We start from the raw sequence: 21,512 nt of genomic DNA on the forward strand, positions 1-21,512 counted from the left end.
GTAAAGTGGAGCTGTTAAGAGTTCTTACTGCATGAGGGTTGTTATATGGAATAAATAAACGCAGGCATGTTAAAATGCTAATTATGGGGTCTGGAGTGTGCTAAGTATTTAATGAGTGTCAGCTGCTGTTACTTTCCCTCTGATGGGGTTTCCAGGGGGCCTTCTCCCCTCCCCTCATTTCAGCTCTCTCCTCCAGACAGAGGACCTCCAAATCTGACTGTTCAGCCTGAGATCTGGATTTTCTTCTGCTTGTTGAGTGGTGGTGCCTAGGGCTTGTGTCCTGTTCTGCACTCACAGCTTAGACATTTTTTTTTTTTTTTTGGACTTCAGAGGATTGGTGCTGCCCCCGATTGTATGCAAAGTTCTGTGCATGTATATATTTTTCCAGCAAGGTATGGAAAGCTGTTACCAGTTCACAGAGGGATCTGCTACCCACACAAAAGTTTAGGTGATCTTTGTGGTCCCTTGATATGGGTGCTGGGCAAGTGGAAGCTTCTCAAGGACAAGGAGGCATCTTTAGCATCAGCATGGCATAGTATCTCGCACACCAGAGATACTCAATAGTATTTGTTAAATGGATGATTGACACTCATCAAATGCTGAGTACCGATCACAGCAAGAGGTGGAGGTGGATGATGGTGCAGGGTGTCAGCTGTGGAAGTGAAGTGGGCTGGTGATAACAGGGCTAGTGAGGGGTGAAGGAAGTTGAGAGTAAAGGAAGGGCTAAGATGCCATCCTAGGATCTGCACCATTCAGGGACTGTCTGGCTTGAGTTTCTAGTTTGGACCAGGCACACACACCTCTGGCTCCCCTTGGTTCTTTTTTTTTCTTCTTTATTTTAGCGTATTATGGGGGTACAAGTGTTAAGGTTACATATATTGCCCATGCCCCCCCTCCCACAGCTTAAACTTTTTTTTTTTTTTTTTTTTTGAGACAGAGTCTCACTTTTGTTGCCCAGGCTAGAGTGAGTGCCGTGGCGTCAGCCTAGATCACAGCAACCTCAAACTCCTGGGCTCAAGCGTTCCTCCTGCCTCAGCCTCCCAAGTAGCTGGGACTACAGGCATGCGCCACCATGCCCGGCTAATTTTTTGTATATATATTTTTAGTTGGTCAATTAATTTCTTTCTATTTTTAGTAGAGACGGGGTCTCGCTCAGGATGGTTTCGAACTCCCAACCTCGAGCAATCCGCCCGCCTCGGCCTCCCAGAGTGCTAGGATTACAGGCGTGAGCCACCGCGCCCGGCCAACTTTTTTTTTTTTTTTTTTTTTTGAGAGAGTCTCACTCTGTTGCCCGGGCTAGAGTGCCGTGGGGTCAGCCTAGCTCACAGCAACCTCAAACTCCTGGGCTCAAGTTATCCTTCTGCCTCAGCCTCCTGAGTAGCTGGGACTACAGGCATGCGCCACCATGTCCGGCTAATTTTTTCTTTTTTTTTGAGACAGAGTCTCGCTTTGTTGCCCAGGCTAGAGTGAGTGCCGTGGCCTCAGCCTAGCTAACAACAACCTCAAACTCCTGGATTCAAGCAATCCTGCTGCCTCAGCCTCCTAAGTAGCTGGGACTACAGGCATGCGCCACCATGCCCGGTTAGTTTTTTCTATATATATTAGTTGGCCAATTAATTTCTTTCTATTTTTAGTAGAGACAGGGTCTCGCTCTTGCTCAGGCTGGTTTCGAACTCCTGACCTCGAGCAATTGCCCGCCTTGGCCTCCTAGAATGCTAGGATTACAGGTGTGAGCCATTGTGCACGGCCTAATTTTTTCTATATATTTTTAGTTGGCCAATTAATTTCTTTCTATTTTTAGTGGAGACAGGGTCTTGCTCTTGTTCAGGCTGGTTTGGAACTCCTGACCTTGAACAATCCATCCGCCTTGGCCTCCCAGAGTGCTAGGATTACAGGCGTAAGCCACCAGGCCGGGCCATAGCTTAGACTTTTCACAAGTGACTTCATCTGAACACCTGTTCAGCCACTTATCCACGTGGAATACTGACACTTGCTTTGGTGAAGTGGAATAAGCTTCACCATGTCTATTTCCTCCGTGGCACTCACCATGCTCTATAATTACATCTCTCCATGCTCTTCCCAGCCACAGGGAAAGTAAGGTCCTTAAGAGCAGGAGCCTCACCTGTGCTCCCTACTCCAGCCCTTGCCCCGGCACTCTCCCGGCATAGGCTCCATCACGTCAGTTCCTCTCCTCGTTCACTTCCTCTCCTCTTATATCCCTTTGGCTTCTCAAAGTCAACATGTACCAAACCAACTAAGCATTGTCTTCAGTACACCTGACCCATTAACTGAACAAACATTTATTAAGCGCTAATAATAAAACAAGCACAGTGCTAAGGGTTCAGTCATTTATGGAAATGTTCACTGTCCATATAGTGATGGATAGTGACGCTGGAGCGTATATTTGCAATAGGAGTACAGATATTTCTCAGAGAACCCTAAGCATACAGAAGGAACAACTTTTCTGACTGTGAGAACTGGAGAAGGCTTCTCAGAGGAGGTCACAGTTGTCCTGGATATTGACAACAAGTAGAAATTCGCCAGGCAGAGATTGCCAGATGGCAGGAGCAGTGTTGTCAAAAGCATGAGCCAACATGGTTTGTGTTCAGCTGGAATGGAGAGCCGAGGACATTTCCCCTTATGTACTTATTTTCTTACTTTCTTTTCTCTCTCTTTTCTTCTCTGTTTTTTTTTTTTTCTTTTCTTTTCTTTTCTTTTCAAGACAGCTCCTCACTCTGTCACCCAGGCTGGAGTGGGCATAATCATAGCTCACTGTAACCTCAAATTCCCTATTTGAGGCTCAAGTGATCCTCCTGCCTCAGCCTCCCTATTAGACTACAGGTGCATGCCACCACTCATGGATAATTGTTTGTTTGTAGAGATGGGTTCTTGCTATGTTGCCCAGACTGGTCTCTAATTCATGGCCTCAAGTGATTGTCCTGCCTCAGCCTCCCAAAGTGCAGGGATTACACGTGTGAGCCACTGTGCTTGGCCTCCCCTCATTTTCTTAAGTGGCAATTTCAAACACATACAGAAACAGAGTAGATATTATTACACTCATCTCCATATGTCTAGCAGCCAGCTTTAACAATTATCAACTCATAGCCAATCTTGTTCTATCTATATCCTACTCTCTGAACTTCCATCCCATTATTTTGACACAAATCCCAGACATTGAATAATTTCATTTATAAATATTTGAAAAGAAAAAGGGCATCCTCTTTATTCTCCTTAAAATTGAGTCATAGTATACTTTAACACTACAACTTGTTTGTTCAATTTTTTAAAATTAATTATTTATTTTTAGAATTTTTACCAAGACCCAGAGCCATGCCCAAGAAGCGTTGAGCGAGTGGCCTCTGTTCAATATTTATCCTAGCCATCTCTCTGGTGACTGCACTGTATCAGGATAAATATCATAGAATTGCCTCGCTCTTTCAGGAGGCTACATAGTATTCCATTTGCGACTATACTATAATTAACCTAGCTGGTCCCTAACTGATGGGAATTTTGGTTGTTTCCAATCTGTTAATATAAAAAGAATACCCTTAAACATATTTTTGTCTATGTAGGGTATGTATATCTATAGGTTAAATTCTTGCTATGGAATTACTAGGCTCTTGTACACATGAATTCTGACAAGTGCTCCCTATTTGGCTCAATAGATACTTTAAATGATATGACAAGGATGCTTTCTCTCTGTTGTCCAGTCTTTTAACACTTTGGGGGCTTCTCTGCTTCTTTCTCCATTTAATCAGTCATGTCTCCTACCAATTCAACTCACCCCAGCCTGTCCATCTTCCTCCCTCTATTACCAGTGCTGTGGTCCCCACTCAGGCCTGTGTCCTTTCTTATTGGGGCAGTTCCAGATATCAACTTAGCACGTATTCTAATCATCTGCCAAAGCGAACCCCCTAAAACAGGAACTGAATCATTCTCTTACTTAAACACTTCTGTTGATGTCTCACCCTCTACAATATTAAGAATCCAGCTCCTCAGCCTTCCTTCAATGTTCTGTTTGTCCCCAGCTTCTCACTCATTTCTCATATGTTTTAGGCGTCACTGAAACCGGACTCAAGTGCCTTACTTGTGCCCTAGTTCACTCATTCCCTCCTTTTTCTGCTTTTGGAAGTCTTGCTCATCCTTGAAGGTAAACTTAAACTCCACCTCCATGAATCCGCGCAGTGTAAAGAGCACTAGTTTTGGTTAACTCGAATTCTTATCCTGGCTCTCTTTGGGGGTGGGAGAGATGGCATTTAATCTTTCTGAAACTCAGACTTTTCATCTGTTAAATAAAGGCCAAAATATCTATCTGGCAAGATGGTTGTGAGAATTAGGAATATAGTAGGCGCTGATTAAAAAGCAATTATGAATATTTCCGTGGTCGCTATTATCTTCCCACCGCACTTGATTGCAGCTCCTGGTTCTACGCAGGCCACATTTGCTCTGTGTGACAGCGGGCTGTGGACGAGACTGTCCTGACCACTAGACCGCAAGCTCGCTGAGGGCAGGGCTCGCGGGCCACCCCTCGGTCTCCAGCCCTGGCACACAGCCAGCACTGTGGGCGTTCAGCGCCTGCAGAGTAAGTGGAGAAGCCAACAGAGATGACGAAGAAAAACATGCACAGAGAGGCCGGCAGAGGACACACGCTCGCCCGCTCGCGGGGACGCACTGCAAGGCAGGTTCCCGGAGCCCCGGCCCGGGCCACAGTGGGCGGAGCCGGCCTGGAGGCGGGGCGCGGGCAGGGGGCGGGGCCTGGCGCGGACCCCGCCCCGGTCCGTCCGCGAACGCGCTCCGCTGGCTCAGTCCGCGCCGCCGGGTCCCGGCGCTGCACCGAGCTCGGCGGCCGCCCCGCGGGCCGGGGCGCGGTGCCGAAATGCGGCCGCTGCTCGGCCTCCTTCTGGTCTTCGCCGGCTGCACCTTCGCCCTGTACCTGCTGTCGACGCGACTGCCCCGAGGGCGGAGACTGGGCTCCACCGAGGAGCCTGGGGGCAGGTGCGTGGCGGGGATCGGGGTTCGGGGTTCGGGTCAGGGGAAGGGGGCAGGTCCGAGGATGGGGGCTGGGAATCGGAAAATCGGGTTCTGGAATCGGAGGCGTCAGGGTTTGGATTTGAGGTTCAGTTCCAGGACTGGAGATCCGGGTCGGTGTCCCGACCCGCGTCTACACGGTCCTGGACAGGCCGGATGGATGGGAGCCCGGGCCCGGCCTCGACTGCGACCTGTGCGTTGCCGGCTGCGCGGGGAGTGCTGTCGCGGCGCGCGGTCCCTCTGGTAGAGGTGGGGACTTGCGGAGGGAGACGCGGCGCCCCAGCCCGGCTGACGCTGCCCGCGCTCTCTGCTCGCGCCTGGCAGTCCCAGCCCCAGCCCTGGCCCCGTTTCCAGCCGACCTTCGCCCCGTGTGCACCCCCAGCCACTTCATGTCCACTTTGAGCCTCCCTCTCCTCCTCCCCACGCCATCCCACGACCATCAGGGCTGCCCTTGGGACTTTAAGACATTAAGTTTTCAGGAGCAGTGTTGCATGGACAACTTAAAATTATTCATGAATTAATTAACAAATCAGCCCCTCTTCCTGGCCCTGCTTTTCGCCTTCTAATGAACGACTGGGTGAGGCAGGAGGCAGAGCAATACCTGCCTCGCCGGTTCTTGCAAGTGCTGGAGACTGTATAAAGTGCATGGAAGTGTGCCTAGCACAGCATTGTATTGTCAGGGGATTTGCTGATAGTTGAATATTAGGGCAGCTGATTTCAATTACTATTATACTTTTGCTCTAGCTGAGAAGGCTCTGCTGTGTGTGAGACTCCCTAAGATAATGATCTCCTGAGAACTAAGAGAATGTGCTCATAATTGATTAGTGATGGATTCAAGGACTGTTCAGATGACGGAGGCAGGGTGGCCTTTACTCTATAACCCTTGGATAGGATTCAAAGTGTACCCAGGACCAGATTAAGAGCAGGGTGAAAAAGTAGGCTCTTTCAAAGGCTTGGTTTCAAGTCTGACATATCAAGAAAGTTATGTTTATGGAGTGGGTTGGATAGACTTTTCTGGAGACTCTTTAATTGGTATATTAGTGAATGAGAAAACAGTCGTTTTATATAGTACCGTAAGAACAGTGCAAAGTCTGAATTGTTCTTGAGGGTGTCCTTGAAAGGAAGGTGGTTTAAGACTCTTACTACTTGCCTGGAAATGAATCCGTTTGCCTCTTAAGAGATCACAAAATCTGAGAGGTAAAGGGGAACTTAATGATTGCAAAGCTGCTCATTTTGTAGATAAGGAAACTGAGGCGCAGCGACTAACCCAAGGTCACACAACTGGAAAGTAGCAGAGATGGGATGCTAACCCAATTCTCTTGCTTCCAAACGTAGGCCCTCTATCTGCCTCTACTGTGTGTGTCAGATCGCCTATCGTCTTGGGTTCACATTATGTATGTGTCCCTAGCAGACCAGATGATGGGCGTGTTTATAAACCTACTTTGGAAAGAAGATATAGCAAGTGACTTCTCAGGCACTGGGCTGATCTGGACTCAGGTTTCCATCTGTTTTTCCAAATCCCCAGGTCGCTGTGGTTCCCCTCAGACCTGGCTGAGCTGCGGGAGCTCTCTGAGGTCCTGCGGGATTACCGGAAGGAGCACCAAGCCTACGTATTCCTGCTCTTCTGTAGCGCCTACCTCTACAAACAGGGCTTTGCCATCCCTGGCTCCAGCTTCCTGGTTAGTGTCCTGCCCTCCTTCCAACCCTGTTTCCTTATCTGTGAAATTTGGATACTCCTCCATAACCTCCTAGGATTACTGTGTGGGAGAATTAAATCTAACAGTGGATGTAGAGGGGCTGGCATGCAGTGCCCTTAGCACTTTTTAAATTTTGTTTGGTTTTGCAAGTTGTATTAATGGATCAACACCTAAGTGGACATATAGGAGTAACATTTATCGGGTGTCGGGAGGGTGGGAGAGGGGAGGAAGGGATGAGTATATACAACCAAACGAGTAAGATGTGCAACGTTTGGGGGATGGACATGCTTGAAGCTCTTACTCGAGGGTGGAGGGGGGGGCTGGGCAATATATATAACCTTAACACTTGTATCCCCATAATACTCTAAAATAAAAAAAATAAAAAAAGACTTTTTTCATCATAAGTGAAAAAAAATAAATTTTGTTTGGTTTTGTTTTAAAAATAGAGTCTTGCTCTCTCACCCAGGCTGGAGTGCAGTGGCCCGATCATAGCTCACTGCAGCCTCAAATTCCTGAGCTCAAGTGATTTTCCCGCCTCAGCTTCCCAAGTACCTAGGACTGTAGGCCTAGTACCTAGACCACTATGCCTGGCTAATTTTTCTTATTTTTTGTAGAGACAGCATCTTGGTATGTTGCCCAGGCTGGTCTCAAACTCCTGGCCTCAAGCAACTCTCCTGCCTCAGCTCCCCAAAGTGCTGGGATTACAGGTGTGCCCAGCCCTTTAGCACTTATTGAACAACTAAGTGAAGAAGCAAGAAACCTTGACAGCTTCCTTTTGTCCTGCTTTCCTCTCCCGCCCCAGCATCTTTTCTCTACTCCAGGCTCAAGCTGGGTTGGTTTAAGCAGTTTGTTGGAAACTAGAAGAAAAGCAAACATGCCCAAGAGAAGCAGGAGTGTATGGGCTCAAGGTTAAGGGCCAACTCCTTGGGGCAGCCCTTCTATCTGTCTTCTCTCTTGAGCTGATCCCTCTTCAGGACAGAGAGCCAGCTGCTATTTAACGGGGGCTTTACATCCAGACCTGGGGGTGAATCCTGGCTCTGCTGGGTGTGATCTTGAGCAAGATACTTAATCTCTCACCCACAGAATGGGACTAAGATAGTATAAGGCACAGAGGTTTAGTGAGGATTACACAAGGCATGTAGTCAAGCACTTAACACACAGCAGATCCCCACCTTCTCACTTCCACGCCCCCTTTGACTTTCTCTCTTGGATCCCAGGTTTTGGCAGGATGATGTCTACCACCAGACCGCATTTAGGAAGTATTGGTTCACCTTTCCATTTTCATTAAACTAAGACTTCCTTAAGTGTCAGCTAGAGTTCTAGTCAACATGGAACCCCCAGTATCAGCATACTGCATAGAGGTAATTCCAACAAAAAGCAAAGAAACAAGAAATCTTGAATAGCTTCTCTGGTCTTACCAAGGGCCAGTTCATGGTTTGTATTCATCCTTTGAAATAGTATAAATAACTTGTGAGCTTCATTTCTACCTCTTGAAGTCCCAGTGATTGCAGGATCCACCACAGCCCATGCAGCAGCTGGGTGCTATATATAATACATGGTATTCCATTTAGTTCTCCACTGCCCCCTGAGGCTTTAATCATTATCCTGGTTTTAAAGATGAAGAGTCTGAGGCCAGGGTTGTAGTTCCAATCCTTTTCATCAGTTTTCTTTCATCTCTTTAAAATAGGAATTGGGACAAGGCATGGTGGCTCATGCCTTATAATCCCAGCACTTTGGGAGCCTGAGGTGGGAGGATTGCTGGAATTCAGGCGATTAAAACCAGCCTGGGCAACATAGCGAGACCCTATTTCTAAAAAAAAAAAAAATTTTTTTTTAAATTAGCTGGGTAGGGTGCCATGTGCCTATTGTCTTAGCTACTTGGGAGGCTGAGGCAGGGGGATCACTTGAGCTCATAGGAGTTCAAGGCTGCAGTGGGCTATGATTGTGCCACTGCACTCCAGCCTGGGTAACAGAGCAAGAGACCCTGTCTGAAAAAAAAGGAGTTGGGTTTTGGCTGGGAAAACCACTGAAGGAGGAGGGAACCTATGACCCTTAGACTCCAGGATGAGGCTGAGAGCAGCCAGATGTTCTCATGGCTAAGTGTTTGTTTTCTTTGCAGAATGTTTTAGCTGGTGCTTTGTTTGGGCCATGGCTGGGGCTTCTCCTGTGCTGTGTGTTGACCTCAGTGGGTGCCACGTGCTGCTACCTGCTCTCCAGCATTTTTGGCAAACAGCTGGTGGTCTCCTACTTCCCTGATAAAGTGGCCTTGCTGCAGAGGAAGGTAAGCGTGGGGCACATCCAAGTGCTGGGCCCCAAGCAAGTCACCTCATGGCTTTGAGGGGAGTAAGGAGCAGAGATTTCCCACAGAGCTCCTCTACCCTGTCCCAGGAGGTCCTAAGCCTTTGACTAAGGGTTCTTTTGATGTCTTTAGGAGTTACAGACCTGGGATCAAATCCCAGCTCCATTATTATCAGCTCTGTGACCTTGGGCAAGTTCCTAATTTCTCTGATCCTCAGGTACCTCCGTTTTTAAAATGGGGAAATAGTCTGTACCCTGGAGAGTTGTTGGAAGGGTTGGGAACAGAATATGTAAAGTGTCTAGAACAGTGCCCGGCACCAGAAGGTTTTCAATACCTGGAGATCGTCTCTGCCTCTTAACAGCTTTGTCCTCTTTGGCTACAGGTGGAGGAGAACAGAAACAGCTTGTTTTTTTTCTTGCTGTTTTTGAGACTTTTCCCCATGACACCAAACTGGTTCTTAAACCTCTCGGCCCCGATTCTGAACATCCCCATTGTGCAGTTCTTCTTCTCAGTTCTTATCGGTAAGATGCTGGTGGGGTAAGTTTGAGTCTTCAGTCATGCTAGGGGACTGCCCTGACTTCCCAGCCACAAGGGCATGTGGGTCTCTGAGAACACAGGCTCATAAAAAGCATCTTCAAGCTTTATGATCTAAAGTCATTATTCTTGATTTTGAGTATACTAGGCTTGGACATGAAAACTCATAAAAATATTTTGGAATAAATACAGATTGTTCATTCTACAACTGCCTATTGTGTGCCAAGCATTGCACCAGGCACCGGGATTAGAAGAGAGAATCCATGTAAAGCACGGGACATGGCCCATAGTGAGTGCTCAGTAAACAGCAGCAGGAAGAGCACTGTTGGTGTGAGGGTATGTGGCCATGAGTTTTGGGTGGAAACAGAAGAAAGGAGCAGAGCAAGGGACTTCCTATCTGGTCTTGGCTCCTGGTGTTTTGTTTTGTTTTGTTTTGTTTTGTTTTTGAGAGAGAGTCTTACTCTGTTGCCTGGGCTAGAGTGAGTGCCGTGGCATCAGCCTAGCTCACAGCAACCTCAAACTCCTGGGCTCAAGCAATCTTGCCTCAGCCTCCCGAGTGGCTGGGACTACAGGCATGCGCCACCATGCCCGGCTAATTTTTTCTATATATTTTTAGTTGGCCAATTAATTTGTTTCTATTTTTAGTAGAGACGGGGTCTCGCTCTTGTTCAGGCTGGTTTCAAACTCCTGACCTTGAGTGGTCCTCCCTCCTTGGCCTCCCAGAGTGCTAGGATTACAGGCGTGAGCCATCGCACCCAGCTTTTGGCTCCTGTTTTAAGCTCTGCCTTAGGAAAAGCTGGCATCAATGAGGTTCCTTCTTGCCTTTGACAACTGCATGACCTTCAGCAAGCTACCTACTTTCAGTGGGCCGCTTGCCCAGACCAGAGGCTGGGAATAGAGCAGTGTTTCTCAAAATATGGGCCTTGGGCCACCTTTAACAGATGGTAAGGTCAGGGGGCTTGTTGAGAATCTAGATTCTGGGACCGACTTTAGACCTAATGAATCAGAATCCTGGGAGTGGGATCTAGGAATATGCTTTTTAATCCAGTTCCTAGTCAGTGGTTCTCAAACTTTGCAAACCTATTAAAAATCACCTGGGGAGATTTAACAATCCTTGGATTAAGGCCACACCACACACCAACTAATCATCATCTCTGGGGTGGGACTCAGGGATCCGCATCTTTTAAAGTTTTCCAGGTGATAACAACTATCTACTATGAGTAGCTAGTCCCTAGAAGGGGATCTGCTGGATCCTGAATTTTACAGTCGCTGAATTAGACGATTTCTGACGTCTCTCTTTGCCTTTAACAATTGTATGACCTCTAGCAAGCTACTTACCCATCAAGCCAATTGGTCAGATAAGGGCCTGGGACTACAGCAGTGTTTCTCAAAGTGTGGGCCTTGGACCAACTTTAGCAGAATGGTAAAGTGCTAGCACTTTCTCCATGTTGGAAGTAAGCCACCCTTTTAAAGCCTAAGCCACCGATTGCCTTTTCTCTTTTTTTTTTTTTCAAGACAGAGTCTCACTCTGTTGCCTAGGCTAAAGTGCAATGCCTCAAACTCCTGGGCTCAAGAAATCCTCCTATCTCAACCTCCTGAGTAGCTGGGACTATGGGCATGCGCTACCATGCCCAGCTAATTTTTTCTATTTTTAGTAGAGAGGGCGTCTTGCTCTTGCTCAGGCTAATCATGAACTTTGACCTCAAGGGATCCTCCCACCTTAGCCTCCCAGAGTGCTAGGATATAAGGCCCGAGGCACCGCACCTGGCCTAGGACTGCCTTCTCTTAAATCTTCCTTTGAGCATGGAGGGAAAGGCAATTCAGGGCTTCTAGGTCAAACAGAACAAATCTGTAGTTGAGCAGCTGCTATTAATAGGAAATACCTGAGAGAAATTGAGATCTTAAATCGAAGTAAGATCTCCCACAGCCAATTCTGGTCATATCAGCTTTCAGACAAAGTGCCTCAGCACCTCAGTTGTGGGAGTTAATGGCTTGTAATTGCCTAGGTGGCCTGAGGCTTGGAAAGCCTCTGGAGAGGGGGTCTGACAGGCTGTGTGACCTTGAGTGGTCTGTGATCTAATCCAGGGGTGGGGATGGGTAAGAGGCTTTTAAAATACAGGTTCCTAGCTGGGCATGGTGGCTCACCCCTATAATCCTAGCACTCTGGGAGGCCGAGGCGGGCGGATTGCTCAAGGTCAGGAGTTCAAAACCAGCCTGAGCAAGAGCGAGACCCCGTCTCTACTATAAATAGAAAGAAATTAATTGGCCAACTAATATATATTAAAAAAATTAGCTGGGCATGGAGGCGCATGCCTGTAGTCCCAGCTACTCGGGAGGCTGAGGCAGAAGGATCGCTTGAGCCCAGGAGATTGAGGTTGCTGTGAGCTAGGCTGACACCACGGCACTCACTCTAGCCTGGGCAACAAAGTGAGACTCTGTCTCAAAAAAAAATAAAAATAAAAATAAAAAAAAAGTACAGGTTTCTGGGCAGCTCTAACCCGGAACCTAGTAAGCAGAATCTCTGGGGTAGAGTGTGAGGGTGTGTTTTTAAACGAGTTCACCAGGGGATTGTTTTACAACCAGCCTGTGCAGCCACCAGTCAGACTTTTAGGTTGAGTAGATTTGATGACCTTTTAGAGAGAGTACAGAGTATGAAAAGTAGTACTTCTTTTAAGAAACTTTTTTTTTTTAAATCTCATGCATACTGTCTTTACTTTGATGGTACTTCTGTCTTTACTTTGGCTGTTGGATGCTCAGAACCAAATTTGGGGCCCACCTTTAGCAAATAGGTGAACAGTATGCATTTTTGTACTAATTGTACTGATGGGCTTGTTGTATTCTTGTGCACTCATTTTGTTTTTCCTGTTTTAAACTTTGTATCTTATTGTAGTGTATATATATTTGTGTAAACCATTCTCCAGGCAGGTGTATATGGGAAGTGAGGAGAGGAGGGAAGAGTGGAAATGAAGGAAAGGAGGGAAAGAATTAATATGTTTAAGGGTCAGGAGTCAGGCCAAAAAAACTATACTCACTGTTCTGAATTACTGGTGACATTTCTGAATTGTGATTTTCTTAGTTTTCCTGCCCCTAGTAACAGACTCTTTTCCCTTTTCTTCTTCCAGGTTTGATACCATACAATTTCATCTGTGTACAGACAGGCTCCATCCTGTCGACCCTAACCTCCTTGGATGCTCTTTTCTCCTGGGAAACTGTCTTAAAGCTGTTGGCCATTGCCTTAGTGGCATTAGTTCCTGGAACCCTCATTAAAAAATTTAGCCAGAAACATTTGCAATTGAAAGAAACAAGCAGCGCTAATCATATAAACAGAAAAGACACGTGATCTGGGTTTTCTGTTTGCCCCATCCCTGGACTCTTGCTTATTTGTGTGATGGGTGTGGTCCTCTAAAGCCCCTCATTGTTTTTAAATTACCCTCAACAGGTGATTGTGCAGTGTCTTGTCATAAAAGACACTCTGTGCTCCTGAAGGTGAATTGTGTCAGGTTTTAAAACCAGTCCCGGTTTAGCAGGACACTCTGCAAAATGGATGGCCCCTTAGAAAGTCCTGTTCATACTTTATTGTCTAAGAAGGAGTTCAGGACAACCTGTCTTATTTGCCTTGGGAGAAGATGTTGATTGTCCTTGTCCAGAGTGCCTCTTTTGGAAAATGACAAGCTGTTGTGATGGGTCTCTTCTTGTTATGTCCTTGTGGATGTGATTAGTATCTATGATGACATGTGAACCCACATTGCTGACATTGCTCTTCATCTTCTATTAATTTCTTGAAGAGTGTTTCTTTTGTACTTTTTTGCTGATGACCTACCTCTTCCATAAGTAAAGGGAAACAAGCCAATGAACTGCCTAGGACTTCCACATGTAGCTCAAATACACAATGACTTCTGTGATGCTCTTTTGTTCAGACACGTTGATCTTACCATGTATGTCACATTTCACAGTTGCATGTCCTGACAGTGAAGCTGATTACAAATAGGCTATTAAATATGAATGGAACAAACTCTATGTTATGGATATGTTCTGGAAAAATTCTTATCCATCTGGATTGGAGGGGTGGGGAAGGGCTCTTGACTCACCTGAATCAAATGACCATCCATAGTTTCTTATCCGTCCTTTCTGCGTGACAATCCCTTCTATGTTCTCCTTCTAAGAGAATGGATTCAGTACACTAGGCTATCAGCCAGTATACCCTCTGGATGTTTTTCATTTTTTATTTGCCAAGAATAACTGAGGAATAATTGTATTTTATCTTTTAGGAGGAAAAACTTGGTTTTTCAAGGAGGAAAAACTTGGTTTCTTTTTTTTTTTTTTTGAGACAGAGTCTCACTCTGTTGCCTGGGCTAGAGTGCCGTGGCATCAGCCTAGCTCACAGCAACCTCAAACTCCTGGGCTCAAGCAATCCTTCTGCCTCAGCTTCTCGAGTAGCTGGGACTACAGGTGCACACCACCACGCCTGGCTAATTTTCCTATTTAGTAGAGACGGGGTCTTGCTCTTGCTCAGGCTGGTCTCAAACTCCTGAGCTCAAGCGATCCTCCTGCCTCAGCCTCCCAGAGCACTAGGATTACAGGTGTGAGCCACTGTGTCCAGCCTCTTTTTTTAAAGTAATTTTTTATTCTTTTTTTTTTTTTTTTTTTTACTAATTGACAACAGTTTTTATAAGAAAAATTGGTTTCTCATTATTTTGTTGTGTCTTAATTGCCTATAGCTGTCATTACTTCCTATAGCTGCAGTAGGATTGGCACAGAGCAAGGTTAATACTTCCAAGGACAGAGGAACCTTGGCACCCAAACTAACCAGCTCTATGGTCTATGTACCCTGCAGGAGTAACTCACCATGACCTACCAGAGCTGTTGCTCTTGGGCATCGTTTGGTGGGTTTATGATTTGGCATGGCCAAGAATCTTGCCTAGGCTTTAATCTAGGCCTCTTGTTTTATTCTTGGGAATACTCATATTTCATAGGAAGAATGGATTCCCAAAATGTTTTTAGACATGGTATGATCCTTTCACATCAAGGATTTCATTTTAAAAAATGTGTTTCTTTAAAAGAAACCTTGGTAATGAGAGTAGGGTAAGCAGGAGGCTGAAACCAGAGGCTCTTAGTGTTCTGTAGGAGGAGGGAAGGAGAAACAAGGATGTTCTCCACGTATTGCACATGCGTGTCCTTTGCCCCTTTCAGGATCCTTAGGTTTGTCTTCCTCCCTCCACTCCCACAATTTTGCAACAATGTGCCTTATCAGTTGTGAGTTTACAGGCAAAGCAATTTCCCAAATAAATGAATATCAGTGTTCTGTGTGGTGCTTTTTTGTACATGTTGCTAACTTTCAACTACCCTTGCCATTGGGAATCAGGATGGGCTGAAAACCAGACAATCCAAAATGGTGCTTTAGCTTTCTACTCTCAGTATGCTTCTTACCAAATCATTGTTTGGAAGCCAGATTTTCCTCTTCTTCTTTTTCCTCTTTGTGCTCCCTTTATCTTGGGGTCACTAATAACAAAAGTAGCTACCAGACGGGCAGCAGGAAAGCACAGAGAAGCAGCAAGGGCCTGCCTAGGCTTGTACAGAATTCTCAAGAACAGACTTTAATCAAAGACAACGATGGTTGCCTCTTGCTTTTGTGGTTGTGTCTAAAATGCAGGAGTCAACAGAAACCTGCTTTCCCCCTCACCTGATTTTCCTGGCTGCAGGAAACCTACTCCTGTAAAGCCTTCCTCTCCCTAAAGTTCTGACAGTTGCTGAGACTTGTTAAGGCAGCTCTCAGGACACAAACAGTACATTTAGGAAAAGACAGGACCAGGCAATGGTGAAGTACACTTTTTGTTTAATTCCATGCATTCATTTGCTTTGATAGTCGTTCTTGTTCCCATCGCTGTCCAATACAAAGAGGGAGCCGGCATCAGAAAACAACACTGGGAATGGGACATGAGGGAGTTCATTTTGAGATTTAACCACAAAAAAGAAATTCAATCTGTTCAAATCGATAGGAGTTCAAATTATTGTAATAAAGAAATCAAAGACGGTCTTCCCATTTCTGGAGTCTGGGAAGTGGTCATTCAGGAAGTGAAGAGCCACTGGGTGACATCTTCCTAATAGCTCACACATTCCGGCCAGGGTTCCCTCTGGCCTGCAACCATTGGAGGACCCTGTCCACCTGATCACCGCACAGCAGCCATGGGCCGGGAGCCAGCGATCCCCTGAGTACTGTGAAGTGGCTCTGGAGAGCAGGCCTGGGATGCTGCTGGAAGCTTCCTTACAGTGGCCTTGTCATCTGCTTGGGGCTTGGCTCTGTGTGAAATCCTGCCATCATGCCCTGCTCACTTGATGGTTAATAAACTCTTAACCCAGCTCCTTTGGTGTAACCCTGTTTCTCCAAGCAGTGATTTCAGAGCTCCCCTCTTTTGCCACCCATCCCTGAGAAATGCTCCAGGTCCCACGAGGGTCCTCCACTTAGCAGCCTTGTTCATTCCAACTTGAATAGGCGTTTGCAATATCAGTTGTAACATGCAAACAAGCAGACTAATATGACTCTAATGTGCCAGTCTGTAAGGTCGGTAACACTGGTGGTGTGAGTATACTGGGACATTTGTCCTATAAAATCAGCAAAGAAGATGAATCTTGCTGCCTGGAAAGGCACTAAATTCATACTGACAGTATAAGTCAAAGTCTTGAAAAGAATGTCATATCATTTTGGTACATTAGTCTCAGAGTGTAAGAAAGAAGCAAGTAACTGAGACTTAATATACTAACTTTCTGTTTATAGAAGGTAAGGGAGGAATGTGCTCATTCAATACAATTAAATGATGTGAATGATAAGACATTTTGGAATTTGATCCATCAGTGATTGATGATTCTTCAACTGGAAAATTGTATTAATAGTCCAAAAGGGTAGAGGCAAGTGGCCTTTCCCCTGCCAGTGGCACTGCACCTGACAGCCATTGGTGGGATCCTTAAGGAGAACTCTGATGTGAGCCTGTCATTCTTCATCAGAGCTAACTCAAGAGCTCAAACCACCTTTAGGAAATTAATTATGAACTTTGAGCTAGGATGGTACATGGATTTCCCCTTGTACATCAATTCTGATCAAGTGGTAATTATTGCTCCAAGTGCTATGTCATGAGAAGTTCTGAGGCTCTGTCTGTGCTCAGTAGGAAAGGACGTGGTGCTCAATAATGTTGGCCTTGGGTGTTTGGGATGGAGGTGGTAGATGGTGGTATGTGCTGGTATTTTGATTTCTGGCTCATTGGAAAAACAAAACAAAACATGGTACACTCTACTGTGGAGCAGGGCAGAAATTCCTTGGATTCCAAATATTATGTTATGGAGAATTAAAAGGAAAAAAATGGAGACATAAGGGCATTGGGGGAAAAAAAAAGTAAATCATCTGATCAGTAAGGATGCATTTACTCTCAAAGTATGTCAGTGGTCCCTAGTGAGAGAATAGTCTAGGTTGGTACGAGGAAAATCCAAAACACATCTATTACTTAGGGAAGGAAAGGGACATAATTTAGCACAATGAAGTCCTATAGTCTTACTAAATCCTACTAAAAATGTCCTTTTTTTTTAATTTTTAATTTTTTAAAAATTTTCCTCCTTCCTCCTCCTCCCCTCCTTCCTTCTCCTAAAAATGTCCTTAATTCTAGAAAGATAGATCTGTTGATACTGACATTTTTAAATACAGTATCTGAACTTCAAGTAGGCCATACAAATCCTCTTGCAATAGGGCTGGCGTCTTTACCTTTCTGAGTGGGAGCTCCCCACAACCTTGGAAACAAGTCTAAACTTTCATGGTGGTAAGGTCCATTATAGTTTCACAGTAGATCCAGGCTTCTCAGTCCCTCTGCTAATGCAATTTTAAGAGGCATTGTTATTCAGAGGACATGATCTAGAAATATATGGAAATCAGAACCAAATGCTCATCTGCAACACAAATTAAAACTCATTATTTTGCAGTCAAAACCAGATGGTAAATGCTAAATGAATGTGGACATTCATCCCAATGAAGAAGCTTGACATCAGTCTTGTGAGGTTCCTTGGAGTACTGCTGCACAGTTTTCAGGACTGGAAAATTAGCTCATGAATTCTCTGAACTCTTGATTCAACACTCTTCAGATGACTGTGGAGTTCTCAAAGAAACGTACATCAGTTCAAGATTTTCCTGCTCATCACAAGGCAGGCAGGGAATGGCCAAGCTGGGATAGAGAAGATATTTCCCTTTTTAACCTTGACTAAGGACACTGTTCTTCTCTGAAACTTCTAGTCAATTCTACTCAACAAATGTGTTCAATGTGGACTTTATTCAACTCTTGACAATACGATGAATGACTGAAGATTCAACCATTGTCTACTGCCATAACATACTCAGAACATTTAATCCAGATAAGGTGTATGGCATTAGCATAAAAGATAGTCAAGATGGGAATTCAAATAACTGATAAAAATATGAGGCATCTGGGGTGGGTTTTCTAGGAAGACCATCACTGAAAGGTATAAGACAGAACTTGACCCTCATGTTTCTCTGTTGCCTCTAAAGGTGGGCAAGAATTGGACAAATTGAAGTGTCAGTGTTTCATTTTTGACAGTGGTAGCAACTCCATTCCAAGGAGTAGTGAACCAAAAAAAAAAAAAAATCACAGTACAGTGTGATCTGAAGTCAGAGGATGGAAAATATGGCCTTTCAAAGGTACTCTTTCCAGCACTTGATCTTTTAAGTGACTATGTCTTTTTCTTGAATTTCTTTAGTCTTGTTATGGAATGACATCACAGCTAGGCATTTTAAGTCATGCCTTATATGTGTATACAGTAGTCCTCCCTTATCTGGGGGGATAAATTCCAAGACCTCCCAATGGATGCCTGAAACCGCAGATAGTACCAAACCTAATATATACTATGTTTTTTCCTGTACACACATACCTATGATTAAAGTTTAATTTGTAAATTAGGTCCAGTACTCTTGCTCTTTGGGGCCATTGTTAAGTAAAATAAGGATTATCTGAACACAAGCGCTGTGATAACGGCAACAGCTGATCTGATGACCGAGATGGCTACTAAGCGGCTGATGGGCAGGTCACATCCACAGCGTAGGTTCGCTGCACAGAGGGAGGATCCATGCCCACGGTGGCACAGCTCAAGATTTCGTCATGCTACTCAGAATGGCACGCAATTTAGAATTTATGAATTATTTCTGGAATTTTCCATATAATATTTTCAGTCCATGGTTAATTGTGGGTAACTGAAACCAGGGAAAGTAAAACCTCAGATATGGGGGGACTAGTGTATATATATATTTTTCTTAGTCTCCTTGCTAATCCCGATGAGGAGGAAAAAGAGTGGTGTTGAGAGATCTGACTGGAAGGAGATTACAAACTACGTTGTCAATTCTTGAGACTATTCCATGAGCCCCATGAAAAACTCTCTAGGTCTGTTCCTCTCAGAGCATTAAATAATTCTCTTTTGCTTCTAATATAGTCCCATGATTTTATTTCCTAAGAAACTTGAGGAAGTTTACAGAACTATTTGTCCATCCACTTGGTCATCTGCCCACCCAGGAGCTTACATGGTACAGTCAAAACCACAACGTATCCCTTGGGCTTCAGAGCAGAACACGCATCCTCAGATGATTGTTGTTGTACATAGAAAATAGGGAATACAGCTAAGATGAACACCAGGGAGCTCCCAAATGGCAGTTCCATTTTCATTCCTTCATTAAAATTATAAAACCCATCATAATTCACGGTTAGCAATAAACATGATCATTGTGCTACATCGTAAACCACACCTTCTGATCGACAGAAAATGAGAATGATAATATTATAAAATAAAATAACAATGATAATAATGCCATAACTTAAGATCTTTCATGTAGTCCAGCTACAGAATTTATACAAAATGGAATAATTTAATGCAAACAATACTGCTTTCTGTATAAGTTAAACGTTTTCCTTCATTCTACCTAAGAACTATAAATCATAGACAATACATTTTAAATCAATGTCTCAACATAAAGTGTAAACAACTGGAGGGATCAAACAAGCAAAAGGAACTGCTCTAAATTCCCTTCTGCTTTTCCTTTTTGGCTGATGCAATTAGTGAAACCCAGAGAAGGGGCAACATTTTCATCTGGAAATGGTAATAGCTGTCCAAGCAAGTCTTTCCTAACGTTCAACATGATGTGGTGTCAGTTTAGACAATCAAGAGCTTGTTGGATAGTAATCTATCTTGGAGACACAGACAGGAACTAGGTCAACATCTATTTGTAAATGAAATTCTAGATAGAATTTTCCTTAAAGCCAAGGCACCATGAAGAAGTACCTTGGGATGCTTTTCAGAGGCTGTTACCCTGGAGACAGGAAGGCCCTCCTGCTTTTGACAATGTAAAAATATTTCCAATCCTTGCTCAGCATCACTTGTTTTTCTTCCACCAATTTCTAAATCCAGTTATTCAAAACTGTATTGATTCGGAATGAAATAAAAGATATTTTACAAGTAGCATTTAACAAAAATGCTATTATGCTGGGAGAGGAGTTGCCTTTTGCAAGTTGCTTGTTTTGCCTTTATTCTGACAGTGGTAGCCAGTCACTAAAGCTTCCAGGATAGAATGAGTTACTGAATAAAAACAAGGGGATGGTTTGGGATTGGACATTGGATAGACACACACACATCCTAGCTGCCTTCAAACTCTGTTCTCCTATTTGAATCAATATGAATCTAGCAGACAAGCAACCTGGTTCCAGAGAGGGGTGATCCCACCTTCACCATATAGCTCAACTGAGCCATCCTGAGAATGTACTTTTACAATTTCTACATTTGCTTTTTTAACACTGTGTGGATGTTCCTTTTCTCTTATCCTTTCCTTCTCCTCAGCATACCCCACTATGCTTTCTTCCTAAGGGTCAGCAGGTGGAAAGGAAATAAGCTACAAGAAAATGGCACTTGAGTCTGCAAGATCAACACATTTGTCAAGGTAACACATTTGTCAAGGTAAGGACAATGACAGCATTAAAAAGGGAAGTATTTGCCAAGGACAAGGTTTGATACTATCTGTAAGCCTCACTACCAAATGCTGCTTAAAATTTTAAAAATGAAATTAGCTTCCACATATACAGTTTTGTTTTTTTCCTCCTAGAGGAAGTACATGCCCTCGAAGACCTTGGGTGCAAGAATCTGGTCACCAAACTTTTTAAGGTTATTTCTATCACCCAGCTGGACAATCTGGTTGAACTTAATGTGGTCTGTTCACAAGTTGCCTGGAATTGCTTTTCTTTTGCTGTTGCTTAATGCTAAAATGCTCATATGTCTTGCTCTGGCTCTTCTTCAGTCACTTATGGCCAAAAGGCCTGGTCCCCTATTCAAGCAGCAATAATACCTCCCAGCCCCACAAATTCCCAAGGATGTTGCTCCTCAATTTCACTTCTTTTTTGCTTTTCTTTCTTTCCTCTCATTTTTTTTGCAAGAAATTATTGTATCTCTCTATATATCATATATAGTTCACTCTTTACAGTACAAAGTGTTAAAATGTCAAACAAAAATAAATATCAATGTTACAGTAGCTAGAATATTCAATAAAATAGATCCCTGCCATTCTTGATTGAAATGTTCAGTGAGACTTAATTTCATTTGGATATTTTTTTCCAGAGATTTGCGAAGTCTCATGTTCCTGTTATTGCAGCTTATTTCTAGGGGTAAAGATAGGGCAGTTCTCTTCCCAGACAGAAAGCAGGTAGAGAGTGGGAAGAGTCTGGGGGTGGGGTGGATTTGAAATGCCAGTATAGTTATGAGATCTTCAGGACGCATACTCCTTCATTACCAAGTAGCGGAGCTGTAGTGTTTATTGGTCCTAACTGTGGCATCAGAACACTCCCCCTCTGAAGAGTCACAGTCCGATTCTTCAAACTGCATAGGGTTCTGCAAAGTCAAGACAAAATAAAACCTTAATTTATTGCTAC

General features: G+C 44.4%; 2 protein-coding genes across 5 annotated transcripts in view; one reads left to right on the top strand and one right to left on the bottom strand.

The window, feature by feature from the left end:
- The first annotated feature begins 4,780 nt into the window (after positions 1-4,780).
- On the top strand, positions 4,781-14,859 carry TMEM41A (transmembrane protein 41A). 2 transcript variants are annotated; one of them, XM_076003337.1, is made up of 5 exons: positions 4,781-4,995; positions 6,554-6,707; positions 8,845-9,006; positions 9,407-9,561; positions 12,681-14,859. In XM_076003337.1, the coding sequence occupies exons 1-5, from the start codon at positions 4,877-4,879 to the stop codon at positions 12,823-12,825; spliced, it is 735 nt and encodes a 244-aa protein (XP_075859452.1). In that variant the 5' UTR covers positions 4,781-4,876; the 3' UTR covers positions 12,826-14,859. The 2 variants fall into 2 exon arrangements, with proteins under 2 accessions (XP_075859452.1, XP_012605254.1); XM_012749800.3 differs by having other exon boundaries at positions 9,407-9,545.
- MAP3K13 (mitogen-activated protein kinase kinase kinase 13) overlaps positions 13,864-21,512 on the bottom strand; it is a 161,351-nt gene continuing 153,702 nt past the window's right edge. For all 3 annotated transcript variants that reach the window (XM_020286590.2, XM_076003332.1, XM_076003335.1), the window contains one exon: positions 13,864-21,471. In XM_020286590.2, coding sequence (XP_020142179.2) covers positions 21,370-21,471 — 102 coding nt within the window. In that variant the 3' untranslated portion in view covers positions 13,864-21,369. The remainder of the gene's footprint in view (positions 21,472-21,512) is intronic.

This window comes from Microcebus murinus, chromosome 1, assembly GCF_040939455.1.
Source record: "Microcebus murinus isolate Inina chromosome 1, M.murinus_Inina_mat1.0, whole genome shotgun sequence".
In the NCBI taxonomy this organism is placed as follows: Eukaryota; Metazoa; Chordata; class Mammalia; order Primates; family Cheirogaleidae; genus Microcebus; species Microcebus murinus.